The sequence below is a fragment of the Trachypithecus francoisi genome, unplaced genomic scaffold (assembly GCF_009764315.1).
Source record: "Trachypithecus francoisi isolate TF-2019V2 unplaced genomic scaffold, Tfra_2.0 Lachesis_group8, whole genome shotgun sequence".
NCBI classification, from domain to species: Eukaryota; Metazoa; Chordata; class Mammalia; order Primates; family Cercopithecidae; genus Trachypithecus; species Trachypithecus francoisi.
In genome coordinates, this window is record NW_022681473.1 from 117,778,888 (window position 1) to 117,800,585 (window position 21,698).

Sequence of the window (21,698 nt, forward strand, 5' to 3'; positions counted from 1 at the left end):
TGCTGGTCAGGATGGTCTCGATCTCCTGACGTTGTCATCTGCCTGCCTCGACCTCCCAAAGTGCTGGGATTACAGGTGTGAGCCACCGAGCCCAGCCACCAAAAAAAAAAAAAAAAAAAAATTCCTTAAAAGGCCATATAGGAAATAGTTTAGGCTTGAAGGCCACACAGTCTCTCTATGTCAACTACTCAATTTTGCCTTCGAATCTGAAAACAGCCACAAATAAAACAAACACAAATGGGTCTGGGCTGTGTTCCAATAAAACTTTATTTACAAAAACAAATGGCCAGCCCCAAGAGCCTGGTTTGCAACTCTTGCTCGGTAGCAGAGCAGAACGTGTACTCTCTGAACTGCAACAAAGTTTGTGCTGCAAAAGCAGCACCTCTGCTGTCACTCCCCTCCTCTCTGTCCACTGGCTCTGGACGTCCATGTGGACGTCCATGTCAACAGGCTTGCCAAGAAGGGCGAAGCGGGCAGGTGAAGCCGAGGGGGCCACAATCAAGATCCCAACACCCCTATCTTTAACAGGCAGTGCCAAGAGAATCCCATTTCAGAGGACCCACTCTACCCCACTGCCTACGGTGTCTTCCCATCTTACAGCCTCTTGATTACTATGCAGTTACCAAGTTGGCTACCACCTTACTAAGATTCTTGCCATTTTCTCATTCTAGTCAAAAGAATAAGTCAGTTTGGTGGAGAGGGTGGCTAAAGCCCAAGTTTATATTTTATAAAGATGTACAACAGGTTCTTTAAAAAAATAAGTTACATAAAATTTTCTGGACGCAAACTCCTATCCAGACCACTAGTCATGGAGAAGACCAGAAGCCAAAAAATACAATCCTCATGGAGAACCAGCTTATTCACTGTCTGTGCACTCTGCGACTGGTAAGCCTTCCCTGGGGGTCTTACTCTCAGAACTCTGGCTTGTAGGACATAACTGGTACCTCCTGCAATTCCAACAGGATATTCTCCTAGATTGGTCGACAGTAGACCCTGGAACCCTGGAGTGAACCTTTCCCAGGGTGCTCCACTATGGCACATGGCAGCAGAATCCAGGCCACTGTTGCCATCATCCCCAGCCTGGCTGCCTTGAACAGGCAAGCTTAAAAGAATGATGCAACCTCCCTGCTCCCTTCTCAGCCAGGACAGACCAGGCACGGGCTTTCATGGAAGCCATCCTCTCTCATCATCATTGTTGCTCAGGTGCCTGTTTAGGAGACGGAGCTGTAGTCACAACAACAGTGGAGACCGCTTTGGAGGAGCCAGAAGCTGTTCCCTGTTGGAGATGGGACGCAGGGACAGTCTGGATGCGCACCTGTTTGCAAAGAGAGAAGGTCAGGTCAATGGACTGCAAGTGGGCGCACCAGTTAAGAACAGCAGTGGAATCAGAGAGGAGCCCGATATGGTGAAGAATTTGCCCTGGGCCTTACCTGTGTGGCCTGACCTTGCTGCTGAAGCTGCTGCAACTGCTGAGCAGTGAGGAAACTAACAGGCTTATTGCCAGCAATGAGCTTAGTGCCCGCTGGCATAGTTGTGAGGATGATGTTGCGGCCCAACCCACTGAGGCTGTGGAGGGAAAGCAGGGGTGAGGTATAACAATATCGGCGGGTATTCTCTGGCCCAGATTTAGGCCATGCATTGAAGGACAACAGGGAGGTCTGTGCCAATGAAAATCCCAGCATTTCAGATTGAAATGGAAACCAATTGCTGAGACCACCTTTCTTCTAGCTTTTCCACTTCCCATGGCAGGAGAAGACAGTAATCCCAGGAGCCCCTAGTGCTCTGGATAAAATGGCCCTTGGCTCCTGGCCCTGACCAGTAGGAATAGTGGACAGGGCCCCAGGGAGGTATGCATGTCTGCAAGAAACCCTCCCCCTAATAGCCACATCTCATAAGCTGCCCTGAGACTGCCGGACTGACTTCAATGTGCCCTTTATCCCTGTTTAAATCAAGGCCACAGGTGGCCCTCATTCCCTGAACTGCTTCGGTTCAGAGCTCAAATGTCAAAGGGAGGGCCGCAGGTGGCCCTCACATCTAGCTGAGCCCCATCTTAACACTCCCCACACCCTTTTTTCTCCAGTATGTACCACCACCACGCATGCTGCTTTATTATTACTTCTCTACTTTACAATGTATGCTTGGAGAACAGCAGGGATTTTCACCTGTTTTTAATCACGGCACCTAAAACAATACTAGGTGCTCAATAAATACTGTTGATGAGCACAATAAAGGAGAGGTGTCAGAGGAGGGACCCAGAAAGACTAGCCACTTTGCCATTCGGTAACAAGGACTGGTAAGCCCTGCCTGCCACCTCCACCCTGAAACTGGTTCCTTCACAATGACATGGCACTCACTTGGCTCCAAGGTTGCCTTTGATGATGGGGGCTGTGACCACACTCTTGCCCTTCATTGGCTGGCTGATCACAGACAGGGGAACAGTGATCCGTGTAGGCAACTTCCCCTAGAAAGAAAAGGCAGTCAGGTTTTGTAAGACAGGAGGTAAGAAAAATCAGCAAGTGTCACCTCCAGGGCATCAGGAACTGAGGAGCAAGCACTACAGATGCTGTGAGTCCCCAGAACCCACCAGGGTCTCCAGACTCCTATGGTTTGGGCCCAGGAAACCCTAACGAAACTACTTATATACCATAGCCAGGTGATATCTGATCTTTTATCATCCTCTTTCATGCTACCAAAAGCAGCAACAACCCTATCTATCTGCTTTCAACAGGCTAAAACCTGTATCTAAATCACAGAGGCAGGTGTGTCCTCGCTTTAGCACAGTCCAAGATTCTGAGTTCCTTGGAGGACAGAGACTTATCTCTGTATCCCTCAGTACATGGCACAGTGCTGGGCACACAATCACTACTTGGTGAAATAAATTCGAGGAAGGACAGAGGGCCTCAAGAGTTAATACCTAAAGCACACAACTACTCACTGGAGTGCAGGGCCACTGGTGAGGAACAGCAGGGTGTGCTAGATTAGGGAGAGGCCATGCTCTCTGGTGCTTTCCATTTCTCCCGGAGATAAGAGAGATTAGCTAGGGAACACTAATACTAAACTCAATCAAGTGAAAAGTCCAACCCCCAAGCTAATAAAGCCTAAAAAGAATTTTTTTTTAGAAACTGAGAAGGCCTAGAGTCTTTGAGACTTGGATGGTTAAGACAGGTCACTGCGTCACCTGTTTTCAGACTGCCTTGGTTTTAATGCTTGACTGGTAATAAAATTTATATGCAGTAAAATCTTATGTAAATTAAATCTGAGTTTTAAAAAATTCAAGAGGGCTGGCTGACAGGATGCTGGGAGAGGGCATCAGCATTCCACAGAGGCAGGCTAACTCTAAGGAGACGGGCACTCAGCTGCAAAACTGCGCCGCAGGTCCCTGCACCTGTCTCCATGGGGGTCACCCACAGCCTGGAGCCTGTGAAAAAAGCATGCAGAGGGCAACAGGCAGCAGAATACCTTGAGATGGCACCTCCAGATACATTTACTTACGGTTTTATTTTCTTCCTCAAAATGCCTTTGTTGCTTAAAACATCTCAGACCAGTATATCACCTAGAATGATCCCCTCAGGAACTACCTAAAAAGCTGACTAGACAGTGGGAAAAAGCACCATCAATACTTCCTGCCCCTCCAAATGCTCTCCAGCTGCACCTACCCAGGCTGACTGTTAACAGGACAGATGACACTTGATACAACCTTTCTATGTTAGAGGATTCAGCAGAAACAGAAGTGGATCAAGTGAGTGCGGTTTACCCGCTTCCTTATTTCAACTTTTATGATGTAGAAACCTAAGTAACTACTAGTGTGTGTGTGTGTGTGTGTGTGTGTGAGACGGAGTCTCGCTCTGCCACCCAGGCTGGAGTGCGATGGTGCAATCTTGGCTCACTGCAACTTCCACCTCCCGGGTTCAAACAATTCTCCTGCCTCAGCCTCCTGAGTAGCTGGGATTACTGGCACCCATCACCACGCCCGGCTAATTTTTGCATTTCTGGTCGAGACGGGGGTTTCACCGTGTTGGCCAGGCTGGTCTCGAACTCCTGACCTCACGTGATCTGCCCGCCTTGGCCTCCCAAAGTGCCGGAATGACAGGTGTGAGACACTGCACCTGACCAACGATTTCTTTTTTAACCACACTATGTTAGGGTTTTCTGTTTTGGGTGTTCATTTGACTTATGTTTATATCCTTCTTCATTGCTCTGGCTTTTATCCCAATTAATGAAGGTTTCCCTACATAGCTTGCTCAGTAAAGTGAAACTGTATTTTATACTGTCCGTACACACCTTTCTTCTGAACAATGCTCCTTACCTAGAGGCTAAAGAGTAAACACACATGTATCCACAGACACCTGTGTGGATATGAGGATTTGGTTTATGATAAATGTAGCCTTTCAAGCTAGTGGGGGAAGCAACAGTTGATTAGTCTGGCAAATTTGAAAACTGGGAAATGGGATTTCAACTTCATCCTATTCACAAAAATATATTTCAAATGCATTCACAATTCTACTTTTTTTTAAAACTCAAGGTATTTTATGAAAATAAAGGTTAACATTTTATAACCCTGGGGTAAGGAAGACACAGACACAAAACTTACCAGCCATTAGAGGAAATGCTGATCGATCTAATTAGATACAATTACAAAGCTCTGTAGAGCAAGAGACTCCATACATAAGGTTAAAAGATGACAGGCTGGAAAGAAATATTTTCTATGCATATAAAGAATTCACATCCACAGATTCCGTATCTTCAGGATGTTATAAAAAGCCACCTCAAACAATATGAAAATGCCAAATACCGCAAAAGAAAAGTGGCAAAGATTTACTCACCAGGGAGCACATGCCAACCTCCAAAGGAATGGATACTCAACTTCACTCACATCAGGGATATGACATCAAAAAAGAACCCCCTTTTGACCAGTAAGACATGTATATGAGGTTAAAAAGACGTCGTATCAGCAGTGGTTAAGGTAAGGTCTAGGGGAAACAGGAGGCTTGCTGATGGGGGCACACGTGGGTGTGGCTTTTCAGGAGGTGCCGCTGGAGTATCTCAACTCTCCATGTGTGCACCCCCCAAGGCTGGCGCTAGCACTCTCCGCTTCAGAAACGTTCACACATAAGCCCAGAAACATTCGCCACTGCCTGGCTAATAGTGGAAACGCATCCTTTAGCAGAGGCCCTTCTACTGGTTGCTATACCATGAAAAAGACCCCAGTCAATATCTGTGTATGGCCTAGAACGATCAAGACATTTATAAAAAATAAATAAAGCAGGCAGGGGCAGTGACTCACGCCTGTAATCCCCAGCACTTTGGGAGGCCAAGGTGGGCAGATCATCTGAGGTCAGGATGTTCGCAACCAGCATGGAGAAACCCTGTCTCTACTAAAAATACAAAGTAAGCCGGGTTTGGTGGCACATGCCTGTAATCCCAGCTACTCGGGAGGCTGAGGCAGGACAATCGCTTGAACCCGGGAGGCAGAGGCTGCAGTCAGCTGAGATCACACCAATGCACTCCACGCTGGACAACAATAGCGAAACTCCGCCTCAAAAATAAATAAATAAATAAATAAACAAACAAATAAATAAATAAAGCAAATCACAGAATATATAAAGTCTCTCATGGGTGTTTTTTAAACTACGTGTACATGTATGAAAATGCTCAAGAAAAGGACTAGAAGGCTAAATGCCGAACTACCAACAGCAATTAATCTTCATGAAGGGAGAACATGGTCAGGTTTTATTTCATCTGCACTGTTCTTTACTATTTGAAAAGAATGTATGCATGCACCGCACTTTGATAAATTGTGTTTCAAAGGAAAACAAAAGTCTATCAGTAAACAAATCTCTCTGGGGTAAATGAGGTGATATTTAGGGCTTCTAATTTCCACTCCTAAGAAGTAGTTTCCTAGTTTTTAGGGAGTCTCTCGCACAACGGGCAGTTGAACCTTAAGCTTTCTAAAAAGAAGGCCTAAGCTTCACCCTAGTTACTCACAGCCTGGGGCGTGGACACAACCGTGGTGCTGACGGGGACCTGCCGCACGGTGGGGGCTCCCGTGCCGATGCCGATGGGGGTGCTTGCCGTCCCAGCAGCCACAGCCACAGTCTTGGACACGGCAGCATTCATACTGGGCAAGGACACCGCTGAAGTATGGACAGTTCCAGACCCACTGGCTACCGAGGCCCCTTGCTTGGCATGGGTTGCAACGGTGATGGTCTGGCCTGCTTTGGGAGGCATCACTCCCAGTCCCTGCACGATGCGGATCGTGGCAGCTGGTTTTGCTTCTGAAGAGGCCACTGTGCTTTTTCCCTTCTGGTCAGCCACACTCACGCCAAGGGCTGGCATCAAGCGAAAAGCTGAACTTGAGGCTTCTGTTGGCTTGAGGTCAGGAGTCACTTTGACCACAGTGGTACCCGTTGGAGTGGACGAAGGCGCACTGGCTGAACTGGCCTTGGCAGGGCTATCAGCTGCATGGACTGGATTGGAAGTGACGTGTAAGGTGGCAGAGATGCCTTTGCCTGTAGTGTTGCCTCCTGTCCCGAAGAGGTCCTGGGTCAATTTGACTGTGGTAACCTGGGACTTGGCCAGCGTGGCCATCATGTCTGGAGTGATTCGCAGAACTGTCTGGCCCTTGGCATCTGTGGTGATGGACGAGGGCGGCAGGCGCAGCACATCCTTGCCTTGGATGTGGAAGTTAGCGGCTGTGAGTGGAATGCTGTTGCTTGTTTGGGGCTTCACACCAAGCTGCCCAGTGATTGCCACCTGGAAGGGGAGAAGCAGCACTTACCAGGGATTCACACTAGTAAACCGGTTACAAAATACAACTAGACAAACTTCATCTCATGGGTAGATGTTTTGTATTTTTTTAAACTTTTCATTTTGCAAACATTCACAGAAGTAGAGAGCAGTGCAACAAACCCTTATAACCTTTCACCCAGCTTCCAAAATTAATCATTTGTTTTCGCTGTCCCCCTCCACTGTGGTGGGGGAGGGGGAATTAGAATATATAAAGGTAAATCCAAGATCTATTATTTTACTGATCAGTATCTCTGTACACATCTATAACCTAGAAAAAGACTTTTTTTTTTTTTTTTGAGACGGAGTCTCGCTCTGCCGCCCAGGCTGGAGTGCAGTGGCCGGATCTCAGCTCACTGCAAGCTCCGCCTCCCAGGTTTACGCCATTCTCCCGTCTCAGCCTCCCGAGTAGCTGGGACTACAGGCGCCCGCCACCTCGCCCGGCTAGTTTTTTGTATTTTTTAGTAGAGACGGGGTTTCACCGTGTTAGCCAGGATGGTCTCGATCTCCTGACCTCGTGATCCGCCCGTCTCGGCCTCCCAAAGTGCTGGGATTACAGGCTTGAGCCACCGCGCCCGGCCGAAAAAGACTTTTTGAGACAGGGTCTTGCTATGTCACTAGGCTGGAATGCAGTGGTACAATCAGAGCTTACTGCAGCCTCGAGCTCCTGGGCTTCAATGTTCCTCCTGCCTCAGTCTCCTGAGTAGCTGAGACTACAGGTGTACCAGAGCCTGGCTTCCCACCTCCCAAGGCCAAGTCCCTCATGTGTAAGAGATGCAAGCCTTTTAGCCTTACTCAGGGACTTCCTCTCTCTCTGGCGTGATCGATCTTCTCCCTTCTACTAGACCACGGCCATCAGAATGCAAACATGCTGTAATACCTCCCATCCTAAAAAACAACCAATCCTGGCTAACTCTACACCTCCCTCCACCTACTGCACTCCACACTCAACTCCAGTTCTCTGCTCTCTTCAGAAGCAAAACGCCTCTAAAAACTACCTACACAGTCACCCCTCGGTATGTGCGAGACTGGTTCCAGGATGTCCCCAGGCAGATACTCACACCCACGGAAGCTCGAGTCCCTTACACAAAATGCACTATCTCCATAAAACCAACAAACATCCTCCTGTGTAGGTAAAATCATCTCTAGATTACCTGTAATATCGCCTAATACATTGTAAATCCTGTGTAAACAGCTTCTATGCTGTATTGGTTTTTTAATCTGTATTATTTTTTACTGTATTGTTATTTTTTATTGGGATTTTTTCCAAATAATCCATGGTTAGCTGAATCTGAGGATGTGGAACCCACGGGTACAGAGGCCGATCGTACTGTCTCCACTTCCTCGCCTTACCTTCTCTTTTGAACCCATTCCCCAAAGCCACCAATCCACTGGACCAGTGAAGCCCATGCATTATCCTGATCCACCGAGTCTCATCTCACGCTGCCACTACATCTCACACCTTCCCAACTACCCTTTTCTCTCTCTTGCAGTCTCCACAACTCAGTTTTCTCCTGCTTCAATAAATGATGCCACCATCGATCCAAGCACCCAAGCCAAAGCCATGGATGGGGTAATTCTTACCCTCCTCCTCTCAGACCCCTACTCAAGCCACCAGCAAACTGCACTGGCTCTCCCTTCAATCACATCCAGACTCCACTACTCCCCTCCACCTGCGATGAACAGTCACTCCCATCTACGGCAGCCTTGCCTCTCACCTGGACAACTGCCACTGCCTCCTACAGGGGTTCCCCATTTCCATTCTTGTCCCCCACTGTTCATTCTACCCAGCAGCTGGATGCGTCTTTAAATGCAAACCAGATCAAGTCACCCTTGCTCACCATCTTCCGGTGGTTTCCCCTCACATTCAAATTAACTTCAAAGTCCCACATAATCTAACCACTGGCAACCTCTCCCATCCTCATCTTCCAACACCCTCACACTTGCTCCCTATGCTCCAGCCACAATGATTTTCCTCTCGTTCCTCAATCATATTCCTGACACAAAACATCTGCACTCGCCATTCCTGGGCCTGGAATGTTTTATCTCCCAATCATCACTTCATGGCACGCTCTCTCTTTCATCTCTTTCAAATGACATCTCCCCAGAGAGGCATTCTCCAATCACTCCAGCTAAAATAACACACTACTGCTCTCTACCTGAGCCTGCCTACCGACCTGCATAGCATTTATTACTATCTCACACTGAGGCACTTGTCTCTTAGCTCTATCAGAACACGAGTTCCGCGAGGGCAGGGACTTAGTCTGTTTAATGTACTATTAAATCCCCAATACTCAGCACAGTGTCTGACTTAATGTTTGTTGAACAAAAAAAAAATTACTTTATCGTTATGTGGTTCCATTTCCTCATCTGTAAATAATAAGAGTGCCTACCCCATAGAGCTAAGAAGATTAGACTATTTAACAAGCAAAAAATGCTTAACGCAGTGCAGGCACACAGGAGGCACTCCTATCAGTATTAGTTGCTATACTGCTTAACAATTCTTTGAAGTTCAATGATTATTCTTCTACATTCACAACCAAGAAAGGAGAAGCAAATTCTACTTTTACGAGTGGTAAACTGAGAAGCCAATAAAATATGGCAATGGGAATTTAACTAAATAAATTCATGGAGAGTCTACTCTAAATCCAGAAACTCAACTATTAAATGCTGAATTAAATGGAAAGAAACAGAAGAAATCTCTTCAGCATCTATAAAGGCTGCACTGCCTTTGGTGGGAACTCAAACCTAAGTATCTATAAACTGAGAGTCAAAGATGACAAATCTTCTTCCCATGTGCATGCCGTCTGGCCAAGAACCTCCAGCTCCAGTGGTCCCTGCTCCAGGATGAAGGACTGAGATCCCCCTGGAAAGAGCCCCACCTACCTGCTTGATGATGTTCTGTCCCGTGACGTTTTGAATGACAGCAGCCGTAGATGCACTGGGAGCAGAGGTCCCAGAAGAACTCGTGGCTGGCTTACTCACAGGGCTGGCTGTGGCAGGGAGACTTGTCACCGTGAGCCCTGTCTGTCCAGGTCCAGGCCGCTGCACAGTGGCTGCCGTAGTCTGCGCTTTGACTGGCACAGTGGCCATTACTGTCTAGTTCAGGGCATGAGGCCGAGAGCTTAATTAGACTCTAAGATGCAGACCAGCACTCTAAGCAAGAGTCTCCCTCACCACGCCCAGGAAGCATTCCTCTCAAAGAGCTTCTAACCCCACAGTACTTAAGGCACATCACTCTCTAAAATGGACACTGTAAATGTCTTATTTGTGTCCATCTTAATTTTCAGAATTTTACATTTAACATCTCATTTTATTCCTACACACTGAGGACAAATACTATTTTACCCCTTTTAGAGCAAAGGAAACTGAGACAAAGAGGATATAAATCTTCCCTAAACTCACACAACTAGTTCATAGCATAGCTAAGACTAAAGGCACAGCAGAAGGAGCCTAAGACGTAGACTCACAAGGTCCGAATTTACAATCCGCCTCTACCAAGATCCTGATGTTAGGGTTCTGGGGAAACCACCAGACTCCTCTGAAGATCTGATTCTCAACACATAAACACACTATCTAAAAATGCTTCCATAGCTTTGAACATTAAGCGGCTTCTTCTGATGAATGTCATCACCAGCAGCAATAATCTACGGCTCCCCCAGGTCCTGACCCAGACTCTGCCCATCTGACTCATCAGCCCACCTCTGGCTCTGCATCCCTGCTGCCCAATGACCACAGCGTCCCTCTTTACCTGAGGCATTACTTTGGTCTGCGTGGCAGTGGCTGGAACCCGGATCTGCGGTCCTGCTGGCATCTGTGGCAGTGTCTGTGCTGGCCCTGCCGACTGCTGGGGAATAGCAGGAAGGCTAGGCTGGGCCACCACTCGCACCTGGGACAGTCCGGCAGAGCCAGAGTGGCTCACGACCCGGGCAGCAGCCTGCGAACTGGGTGTAGTCTGGCTGGAAGCTGGGGAAAGCATTGTTCCCAGATGTGGTATTGTTGGTGAAGACACCAGAAGAACGCTATGAAGAACATCAGGGAAAGACAAAAAACAAAAACTTGGGACATGCATACAAAAGGACTCTAGAAGGAAAAAGCTGAAGAAAAGGAGGAACTTACCCTGAGCTAGACTTAGCTGGTTCTGAGACTGTGGTAGGGCCGCTTTTGTTCACCGCCGATACAGGTGGAGGGGAGATGGGAATGGCAGGCAATGCTGGTGTGGTGGGGGTTACAGGTGTGACTGGGGTGGGTGGCATACTGGAGTCACTGAGGCTCATCTGGCTCTGCTCAGAAGGACCACTGCTAAGGACCTTTATGGAGCTCTCCTTGCTACTGGACTTCTACAACAGAAGACAAAGAAAACTCACCTGCAGGTGTTGTGAAGCTCCCCCTACAGGAAGGGATGCCCCTACAGCTCCTGACGCCCCACACTAAGTAAAAGGCGAGCGGCTACTCTTAGTTGCCTCCATCCCAGAATCCGTAAGGCAGACACTCTCCTGAGGTCACTTACCACCTTGGATGGGGGCTTGGGTTTTTGCTGAAGAGCTTTTCTGGCTTTAGCTGCAGCTGCTTGTGCTTGGTGAATCCGCTCTGTGAACAAGAGGGGCAAGCTTCAGTCAGAGTTTAACCTTAGCGAACTACAAAGAGAGGCTTTGTTAAAAACCAACACCTTGCTGGTGGACTGAATCCTGCCTCTACCATCTTGCCCTACCTATATGCCAATGAAAAGAATAATGGAATTGGGGCACAAAGTCAGAAAGTATCCCCAGTCGGGCTGGACACCATGCCCAGAGGCCTCACACACCAAATTCTTCTTCACTCCGGTCACGATGCAGGTAGATCCACAGCTTTCGTCCAATGTCGTATTTCACACAAGGATCTTTTTCATAATGTAGCCGATCCAGTGCACCACTCACTACTGTATTTACCTACAAATCAGACAAAGGGAAATAAACAAGTCAAGTTCAGATAACAGAAGTTATCTGGACTCCAGGAAAAAAAAACACATCATTGTATCTAAATCACAGCTGATACAGATTCTATCTCAGCCTAGCTGCATATTCCCAATAGTTCACCAAATCGTTGGCGAGACAATAAATGCTGTAAGACTACTGAGATACTGATCTATTTTTACTGTAAGGATACTGTGAAGTAAGTGACCAGCCTGTCCTTTACCATAAACTAAAAGAAACCCTAGAGCCAAATTTGTGTTTCACTAACAGCAAGGGTTTTGATCACTTTGCATTTTTCAAGACACATTTTTCACTTCATTTTTTAAAAAATTTGTTAAATTTTATATTTCTTAATAAGTTTTCTTAAATCGATTCTGGAACAAAGCAAAAGTAATCTCTTCTCCGTCCTACCTGAGTGCTGGTGACATCTGGTGCAAGAAACTGGGAGTCCTTAAGCAGTTCACAGATTTCTGCCCGTGTGCCTTCTCCATTAGGCAGTCGAGCCGCAGCATCCCGAACTGATGACATGGGAAAGCACACAGTCCACAAGTCAGGCAGGGTTCCTACAGAGGTGCAACCTCCCCTACCTGCTGTGGTGGGCAACGCTCCCTGGGGTTCCTGCTCCTCTACCTTCCCTGACGCCAGATTAGGTGCACTCTGCCCTCCAGCAGCTCAACCATTGGTGTTCCCTACACACTTGTCTTTTTTTTTTTTTTTTGAGACACAGTTTCGCTCTTGTCGCCCAGGCTGAGGTGCAAGGGCACGATAGCTCACTGCAACCTCCACCTCCCAGGTTCAAGCAATTCTCCTGCCTCAGCCTCCCGAGTAGCTGGGATTACAGCCGTGCACCACCATGTCCAGCTAATTTTTGTATTTTCAGTAGAGACAGGGTTTCGCCACGTTGACCAGGCTGATCTTGAACTCCTGAACTCAGCTGATCCGCGTGTCTTGGCCTCCCAAAGTGCTGGGATTACACGCATGAGCCACCACATCCAACCCCTATACACTTTTAAGAGTCACTTTTAGGTAACACCTTAAGAATTCAGAGGGCCTGTGAACTCAGGTGGGAAGCAAAATTACATTTTAAACTGAAATTAAACATTTCCTTCAATTATGAACAAAGGGAACAAACCACATACTGGCAGTGCTGTGATGGTGTAATGGAAATCAACCATTTTCATATATTACAGCTACTGCAGATAGCTAAGAATATCATTTATGTAATCAATACTTGGAAATTTCAAGAAATGTCAGACCTCATGCTAGATCTTGTCATATACCATCATAGTAACAACACGTATTTCTGCACCATAAACTTGTTTTAACATTTTGATAACTCTTTCAAAACAAATGGTCTCTTTTGTAACTGTATTTTATTTTACGCATTTAAAAGCATAATTCTGAGAAGGGGTCCACAAGTTCCACCAGATTGCCAAAGAGATTCCTGGCATTCAAAAAGGTAAGAATCCTCACTGTTAAATGAAGCACAGCCTGGAGGAAGCCAATTCCTATATTTAACCTATTTAGCTGGTCTGGGAGCAACTCCTAACTGAACGTAAACGTAAGCCCAGACCTGAGGAAGAAGACCGGGAGCTGAAGATGTCCCCTTCAGCTCCCAAACTCCAACGCTTCAAAAAACTATGCCTTGTTCTCAAAGTCTACCCTGAGTGGAGGGGTGTGGAGAGGACAGAGTTCAGAGTTGATAAGAGAACAGCAGCAGGGTGAAGAAAGGGATCTCTAATAAGCAACATGTGCCACCTACCAAGAGACAGAATGGTAACGTAGGCAGGCCGGTCGGAGCGCAGCAGGGAGTGCTCCCGAGCCTTGTTGAGCGAGGTCTCCTTGTCAAACACGCCCTTCACTGGCCCCACCACAGACTCGAAGCCGTGCATGCGAAAGGTGAACGCCTTATGGGGTTGGCTATACCGGTAACGCTCCTACCAAGAGACAAGGGACAAGGCTCCGAGGTCAGAATTAGCGGGGTTCTCTCTCAGGCTTGCTTACAATATAAGCAGATCCACGTGGAACAACGAAAACAGGAAGGAACAAGTGATTCTAGTAGGAATGCTCAGCCAACCACAGAGGAAAAGGATGGCTCTCAGAGCCAGTCACTGAGCAGAGGGACAAGGAGGTAACATAAAGGCACTTTGCTACCTGGAAGACAAGATCATCCAAGTATTTCTTACTCCCCTTCCCCACACTGTTTCCACCCCCAACAAGTAATCCCAGCCAACAGAAGGTCTAAGGGGAAGGGTATGAGTTTCTTGCAAGAAGGCAGATGCCGGAGAGTCAGGCTGAGAGCTTCTCTGCACGGCTCACAGAGGCAGAGACTCATACTGGCTTTCAGGTACTTCTTACCTGCTCCTGAAAAACCCGCTTCTCCTCCCCCGTGCTGGGCCGCACCACATAGTCAGTTCTTCTGGAATATAAAGAACTCTATATCAACCCTGAGAGTTGGCATGCGTGTCAGACCCACTGCCCCTGCTTCAGAACCATGCCCACTGTGACATGGAAAGATGTCCCTCAAGAAGCACTCAACTCTTACAAAGGAGAAGAGCCCACTTTCCAGCTCCTATGAAGGAACTCCTGTTGGTATTTACAAAATCACTTGGTTCTTAGAAATCCAGAAAGGTACTGGGTGGAGAGATGGGCAAGAGGCTGACATCTTTACCTATTGTTTTCAATATTGCTGCTAAGTAGGTCCATTCTAATGGCAACAAATAATTCGGCCTTAGAGGAACAAAGGGCTTCAAGTGCATTAGATAAGGGTTATTTTTCTACCTCCAGGGAAAGTACCCAGGGGCTTGAGATCTACACTTCTATTACATAAAGAAAAAGTTCTGCCACACTTAAGACTGGGCCTCTGTAGGGTGTCAGAAAACTATGGAACCATGCCAGGACAGAAATAGAAACACGGGACAATGTGATATAAAGAGCCTAGGACTAAGAGTCAGGAGATCTAAGTTCTAGAGGGTTAGTCCTACTGCTAACCTTCAGCAAGTCACTTAACTTCATGCTTCCATTTATTGGACTAAGGTGGCCTAGATGAATAATTCTCAAGTAGGAACCCAGGGAGGAGTACACATTTAAAAAGTATGTCCACCTACAAAGGAGATTTATATGACCCTTAGAGGCTCTCCTGCCAGCCCCTCTCTCCACCAGACCCCATTCCACAAGGAGTCCCGCTCACTCAGGGGGTGCGGCCTGCCTCAGTATGCCAAGTCAGGAAGAACCAGGGGACTCCTCAGAGCTCTGAAGCCCATTACAGCTCTAGCATACCAAGAAGTATCAACAACAGCGAGGCAGTATCTAAACTAGTTTCCCGGGACACCACCCACCACTAGAGTATTGTACTCACACCCGAGGGACAGGTGTCGTGGCATCTGAGCTGTCTTCGTTTTCTTGCTGGAGAAAAAGAAAACGTTGACAGGTAAATGGACTAAAGAATTTGGGCAAACTTAAGAGCTCTGGCAACCTAGTGAGAAGGATCTGGTATTTCTTAAAAAACCATACCTTACAGAAGGCCTGATCTTTGGTCTCTAGCCATAGCTGGAAGAGGGCAGCTAATTCCTTTTCATTATCTTGGGATTGGCCTATTAGAGGAATAAAGAGATAAAAAATAAGAAGGTCTAAGGTATTACTTAGAATCCTGCTTTCTCTTTACTAGCTTTATCTACACCACAGAGAGATTCTGTCAGGAGCTATAACAACAGTCCTTCATACAGCCACTGCCTTCCAGCTGGTGGAAATCAGCCTGGACCACCACTCTTGGATGCCATCTACTCAAATCATTGACTCTGCAGGCATCTGCTGAGTACCCACAGTGCCACACATTGCATGTGAAGCCAAGGTTACTCAGTGAATTCAGTCTCCACCGTCACAGGAGTTTACGGTCAAGCGAGGAAAGAGCACACGTTTCAAAATCAATTCAAAAGGTGGTAGGCATCACAAAAGATGTAATGATAGCTTCTACCAAGGTAATTATTCTACGTTTGTAGGTAAGAAAGGTTTCTGGCTATTGGGGCACAGAGAAATTCTATTCACTAGCACAGCAGTTAAGACCCTGGGGCAGGAAAAAGCTTGACTTCCCATGACCCGCCTAGAAAGAGATAAGCCCTGTCTCCTGTGCCCTCCTCTGAGGTCACTCTGTTCAGGCTGTCTGAGACCCTGATGGCACCTGTGTCTCCTGCCCAGGTTAGACGCCACAGGACCATCATCAGCCAGGTTTGCTTATGTGATGAATGCAGCTACCCTTCTCAAAGGGGCTGTTTATCTTTGTTTTCATAGTCAGTACACAATATCACTATTTGCAGAAAGCTCTCAACAATGGCAGAGTAGCTTCAACTAAAGCACCTGGCCCACAAGCTTCAAATGCTTATTATCTGGCCCTACATGAAACAGTCTGCCAGGCCCAGGTATACGTGTTCCCTCCATGGCTACTGCAGCCTGACTGACGGGGGGAGTGCTTGCAGTCAGCTACCATCATCACCTTCAGCTCACGGTGGTTTCACCTCCACTGTTCCACTAGCGACTCATGCTCACTGAAAAATTCACAACTTTCTTCATGTTCACAAATCTTTAGTCTTTATCTTACTGAATCTTTTAGGAACTACGGAGGAAAATGACCACTCCCCACTTCTCAGGCGCTCCTATCTTCTGGCTTCCAAGACTCCGGAAAACCCTGCTCCAGGTTTTCCCCACCTCTACAGTCGCACCCCCCGCCCGCACTCTCATGCTCTCACTCAGACCCTCTGCCGTGAAGAGCCCTCCTCCGCCCTCTCTCCTCACTCTGTGCTTCCTCCCCAGGTAACAGCATCATCGGTGCCCTGCACCAGACACATGCTAACACTCTCCCTCTTAAGCTCTTTGGTCTGAATTCTAAACCCACACATCCTACCGTCTATTCAACAACTCCACTGGAATACCTCAAACGCAGCTCTAAAACTAAAGTCAGGCTGGGTGCAGTGGCTCACACCTGTAATCCCAGCACTTTGGGAGGCTGAGGTAGGTGGATCACCTGGGCTCAGGAGTTCAAGATCCGCCTGGGCAACATAAGGAAACCTCGTCTCTACTAAAAATATAAAAAACAGCCAGGCATGGTAACGCACGCCTGTGGTCCCAGCTACTCAGGAGTAGGAGCAGGCAGAGAATCGCTTGAGCCCGGGAGGCAGAGGTTGCAGTGAGCCAAGATCGTGCCACTGCACTCCGGCCTGAGGCACAGAGCAAGACTCTGTCTCAAAAAATAAATGAATAAATAAATTTTACAAACTAAACTCAGGATCTCCGGCCTCCAAGTCCAGACCTCCACAGCTGCTACCTGCACAAACAACACCTTCCTCCACCAGCTGCAAATCTAGCAGGAGCCATGCCTCACATTATTCTCCTTCATTCCCCACAGCCAAGCCATAACCAAGCCCACCTAAATCTTTCTCAAACGTATCCATCCTCTCCCGTGTCTAAATTACCATCAGCTCTCATAGCCTGTGGGTTGCGTGACTATTTTAGATCACATCTTCCCCATGGAAAGGTTCTAACTCCTCCACCTCGAATGCTGCTGCCTCCCCTCTGCTTGCCTGGCTCGGTCCTATTCATCATCCACCTCTGCTCAGACGCTGCTTCCTCAGGAAGGTCCTCCCAACTCTGCACACTACATCAATTCCTATTATAATATTTTTCCTTTCCAGAAAGGATCAGTTTGTCATTAAATCTAAGTAAGTATTTGTTCCCCAAACAGACCTTAGGCCCTATGAGAGGAGCGCACTGTCTCAGAAGCCATTGTATCCCCCCAGCACCTAACAACAGTGCCTGACACCTAGAAGCTGAATAAATGTAATAAATAACGAATGGATGAGTCTACTGTTTTCATAACCTGCTCTCCATACACCTCTCCACAGACCACTCAGCACAGAGAAGTGCCTGTGAATTTCAACAGGAAACCAACACGGATTTCTCTCTTTTCACCATCACCAGGCAACAGCCTCCAAGTGACTTCAGATGCATGTTACGACAACTTACACACCAAGCTGGCTTTATAAACTTAAAAATAAGGACCCTGTTCTTTAGAAACAATTTATTCAGGGCTGCTGCACATTCTCCTCAATAGCAAAGCCCACTTTTAGAAAAGAAAAATATTTATAGTACAAATTAATCCAAAGTCATTGGTATGATTAATATAAATGTTGACGCTCTTGCAAAATACCCTTGCAGATTTAAATTTAGCCATCACCAGACTACATCATACAGAAAGGATGTTCCTTCCATCTCAGCATTGGTCCAACCAGAGGAGTCAGTTAACCCATCTTGAGAGTACAAAAGTGTCTTGAAGGACTCCTTCCCAGAGCAAAATAAGATCTAATATTGCTTTTTTAAACCAATCTGCAGGACCATATTGATTGGAAGGCAAAGAAACTTAGGGGAAGAAACGGGAGAATGAAAACCTGTTAGGGGCCGGGCACGGTGGCTCAAGCCTGTAATCCCAGCACTTTGGGAGGCCGAGACGGGCGGATCATGAGGTCAGATCGAGACCATCCTGCCTATCACAGTGAAACCCCGTCTCTACTAAAAAATACAAAACACTAGCCGGGCGAGGTGGCGGGCGCCTGTAGTCCCAGCTACTCGGGAGGCTGAGGCAGGAGAATGGCATAAACCTGGGAGGCGGAGCTTGCAGTGAGCTGAGATCCGGCCACTGCACTCCAGCCCGGGGGACAGAGCTAGACTCCGTCTCAAAAAAAAAAAAAAAAGAAAACCTGTTAGGGGTAGGTAACATGGATTACTTACCAAGCAACTTCCACTGTTGGGTTTTCTCTTTGAATTCAACAAATGGAGAGAAACTGGAAGGAACAGCTGCAAGAAATGGACCACATAAACAAGCCATACAGGTGCATCCCTGAACTCTGAAACAGCTTTTGAGTGTTCCACAGTGTATTAGAAAAGCAGGAACCTTCAAGACACAGCATTATGCAAAGGCATAATGGATTACACGAGTAAAGCTGCAGTTTACTCTATTAATTAATTCGACAAAAAGGGGAAAAAATACTGACCTTACAAAAAAAGCACCTTACCTCGACTTTCTCCAGCAAGATACTGCAGGGCTGGTAGTACCAACTCAGCCCAGTTGGGGGCCGCAGAGAACCAGCTGTTGAGGGAGCTGGCTGGTGATGACTGCCAATCCAAAACTCGCTCCTCTAGCTGAGGGAAAGCAAAGGCAGAACCCAGTTAGACTTCTCTTCTATACCAGCAATTCCACACAAGTGCCACCACAAGCTGGGGCATGTGCATCCGGAGTTTGTCCAAATCACAAAGCAAGTTAACTACAGAGCTTTGAGAGGAACCCAGACTTCCACTTCTCAAGCTATAGACCATTCAGGATTTGAACACTTTGAATACTCTAATGTACCTCCAACTTTTCCAAAATGCTTACCATAGGAAGGCTAGCCTGACTCTCCAGCAGCAAGATCTCTAACAGAAGAGAGAAAAAGCTGGAAGATATTTCATTGATTCCAAGGCAAGGCTTGAGGTCTTCAAGGGGCCTAATGAGGAAAGAAAAATAAAAATCAAAAAGACCAAGAACACATCCCTAGATTGATTCAGACCCCCAAGCCTCCTAGCAGTCACAAAAGAGTTCAAGAAAGGAGCAAACAACACATTTTCCCAGCAGTATCCCTGGGACTCCAGGTCTACAAGTCCAACACACGTACAGCTACGACAAGCCCTGGGGGCCAGGGCACAGCCTATGGCCTACCCATTCACCCTGAGAATCACAGCATCTCTGATGCTCACTTACTCTTCCTTGATAGCAGGAATTGCCAGCGGAGAGGGGGCCTGTGAGAGAGATGCAACCCCCTCAGTATTGCTTAGAGGCTCAGCCAGGTCCTCTACCTCTGATTTGATCGTTTTTATTTTCTTCTTCTTCTTTTCCTCTTTTTCCTTCACCTTTTTTTTAAGGACAGCCAAGTCATATAAGGCTGGGAAGGAAAAGTAACCAGTCACAGAAATGTATCTCCTACACAGGGAAGTGAGGGGTCTTATCTGCATATTCTCTTCCCAAGGCCCACCAAAGATAGAAGTCTCAGTAATAAAACACTCAATGAAACCAAATTCAATGAGCGATTTACAGCATTTTTTTTTTTTGAGACAGGATCTCACTCTGTTGCCCAAGCTGGAGTGCAGTGGTGCAATCATAGGTCACTACAGCCTCAACCTCCCTGGCTCAAGCGATCCTCCCAGCTCAGCCTCTCAAGTATACGGCTTAATTTTAATATTTACTATAAAGAGTTCATAGGCCTGGCACAGTGGCTCACGCCTGTAATCCCAGCACTTTGGGAGGCCAAGGTGGGTGGGTCACGAGGTCAGGAGATTGAGACCATCCTGGCTAACATGGTGAAACCCCGTCTCTACTAAAAATACAAAAAATTAGCCGGGCATGGTGGCGGGCGCCTGCAGTCCCAGCTACTCGGGAGGCTGAGGCAGGAGAAGGGTGTGCACCCGGAAGGCGGAGCTTGCAGTGAGCCGAGATCGTGCCACTGCACTCCAGCCTGGGTGACAGAGCAAGACTCCGTCTAAAAAAACAAAAAACAACAAAAGAGCTGATGCTCAGTTGTGCTGATTTTACATTCATTTCCCACCTGTAAGCCCATAAGAGGTAATAATAAAGGTTATCAGCATGAAGGAGGCCATGGTTTCATTTATTTGTGCCACATGCTATGGGCTCGTGCAACTTAACACCATAGTCAGATGAAGGCTCCCAGAGAGTGCCCAGTCATTTACCTGCGAGAGAGCCCTTCCTGCCAGCATTTACTCGAGTCATGATGTCATTGAGGGTCAGGTCCCCTGTCAAAAGGTCCGGGTGATCCTAGATGTGATATCCAAAATTTGGTCATGGAGGCCCAAAAAGGAGCAAAAACTAAGGTGATTTTGCAAATTTATGTAACAATTAGATGTTAGGTACACTTGGGGAAATCATATTGAATAAAAAATATAGAAAGAGAAAACTATTCAATTTTTCCCTATCATATACCCATTTAATTAAAAAAAAAAAAAACCTTGATACTGGTGCATAGAACCCAGTCCCAACCTTCCTATCGTACAGCATTTAGTTATAAAGCTCTTCTGCATTCCTGGTCTCATGTGCTTTGCAAACAGTCTTGTTAAGTTATTATTATGTTTTATAAAATGTCAGTAACTAGAAAAGAGAGAGAACTCAGTACTGACTTCCAACGTGGGGTTCTTCCCATCTCACCTCCTAGTCTTAGAAGGACTGTCCTTTCTTCTCAAAAAGGCCTCCTCTTTTCTCCACTGCACTCTCTGAGGTGCTAGCTACCTCAGCTTGGTACATGGAATAATGGAAACAGTAACAAGTGGGACAAACCCAGGACCCGACTCCTGGCTCTGCTGCTTCCTGGCTATAGGACCAATGACAAGCTCCCTGACCTCTCGAGCACTGTTGAGGTGGAGACAACCGTTCCTATACTCGACAGTGTCACTGTAACAATGAACGCAGACACTACATTCAGCAGGCCCTGTGAAGTCAAGGCCGCCACGCCTCACATGGCTGATGCTAGCCCGCCTCACCGGCTGCTCCTGTGCCCACATGGTAGGGAGGACATACAAACAAGGCAGGGATGCCCGTGTCTTCCTCAGGACAGCCAATCCTGAATCATCAGGCTGAAAACCACACGGCCGCAAGCCCTTCCCATCTTACTGGCTGATGTTTCCGCTTCTCATGGTGCTTCTTTAACATAATCTTCAGGTCACTGTCCCCCAGTTCTATTTTATCTGAGAAAACAAACCAAACCACATTCACTACCATGATTCTCCAATTTACAGCTTTCGGGTCACTTGTCCAAAGAAAGATATTTCTGAGTTTCCCTTCTGACACCTGTGAACTACAAGTACTAAAAATCTTTAAAGTCACAGGATCAACACTGCCACTTCTCCTTACATTGGTAATAAATGACTTCA

General features: G+C 47.0%; 1 protein-coding gene across 5 annotated transcripts in view; it reads right to left on the reverse strand.

Annotated features, from left to right (window-relative positions):
* Window positions 1-244: 244 nt before the first annotated feature.
* The window catches only part of NFRKB (nuclear factor related to kappaB binding protein), a 33,504-nt gene continuing 12,050 nt past the window's right edge, over window positions 245-21,698 (reverse strand). For 4 of the 5 annotated variants that reach the window (XM_033204302.1, XM_033204301.1, XM_033204300.1 and 1 more), the window contains exons 8-27: window positions 21,439-21,512; window positions 20,505-20,589; window positions 19,522-19,702; window positions 19,159-19,267; window positions 18,800-18,926; window positions 18,516-18,581; window positions 15,252-15,331; window positions 15,097-15,143; window positions 14,097-14,157; window positions 13,501-13,675; window positions 12,150-12,256; window positions 11,591-11,714; window positions 11,297-11,376; window positions 10,906-11,126; window positions 10,538-10,808; window positions 9,673-9,885; window positions 5,986-6,753; window positions 2,355-2,461; window positions 1,431-1,566; window positions 245-1,315 (exon numbers count right to left, since the gene is read on the reverse strand). In XM_033204302.1, coding sequence (XP_033060193.1) covers window positions 1,190-1,315; window positions 1,431-1,566; window positions 2,355-2,461; window positions 5,986-6,753; window positions 9,673-9,885; window positions 10,538-10,808; window positions 10,906-11,126; window positions 11,297-11,376; window positions 11,591-11,714; window positions 12,150-12,256; window positions 13,501-13,675; window positions 14,097-14,157; window positions 15,097-15,143; window positions 15,252-15,331; window positions 18,516-18,581; window positions 18,800-18,926; window positions 19,159-19,267; window positions 19,522-19,702; window positions 20,505-20,589; window positions 21,439-21,512 — 3,158 coding nt within the window. In that variant the 3' untranslated portion in view covers window positions 245-1,189. The remainder of the gene's footprint in view (window positions 1,316-1,430; window positions 1,567-2,354; window positions 2,462-5,985; window positions 6,754-9,672; window positions 9,886-10,537; window positions 10,809-10,905; window positions 11,127-11,296; window positions 11,377-11,590; window positions 11,715-12,149; window positions 12,257-13,500; window positions 13,676-14,096; window positions 14,158-15,096; window positions 15,144-15,251; window positions 15,332-18,515; window positions 18,582-18,799; window positions 18,927-19,158; window positions 19,268-19,521; window positions 19,703-20,504; window positions 20,590-21,438; window positions 21,513-21,698) is intronic. The other variant, XM_033204303.1, reaches the window with a different exon arrangement.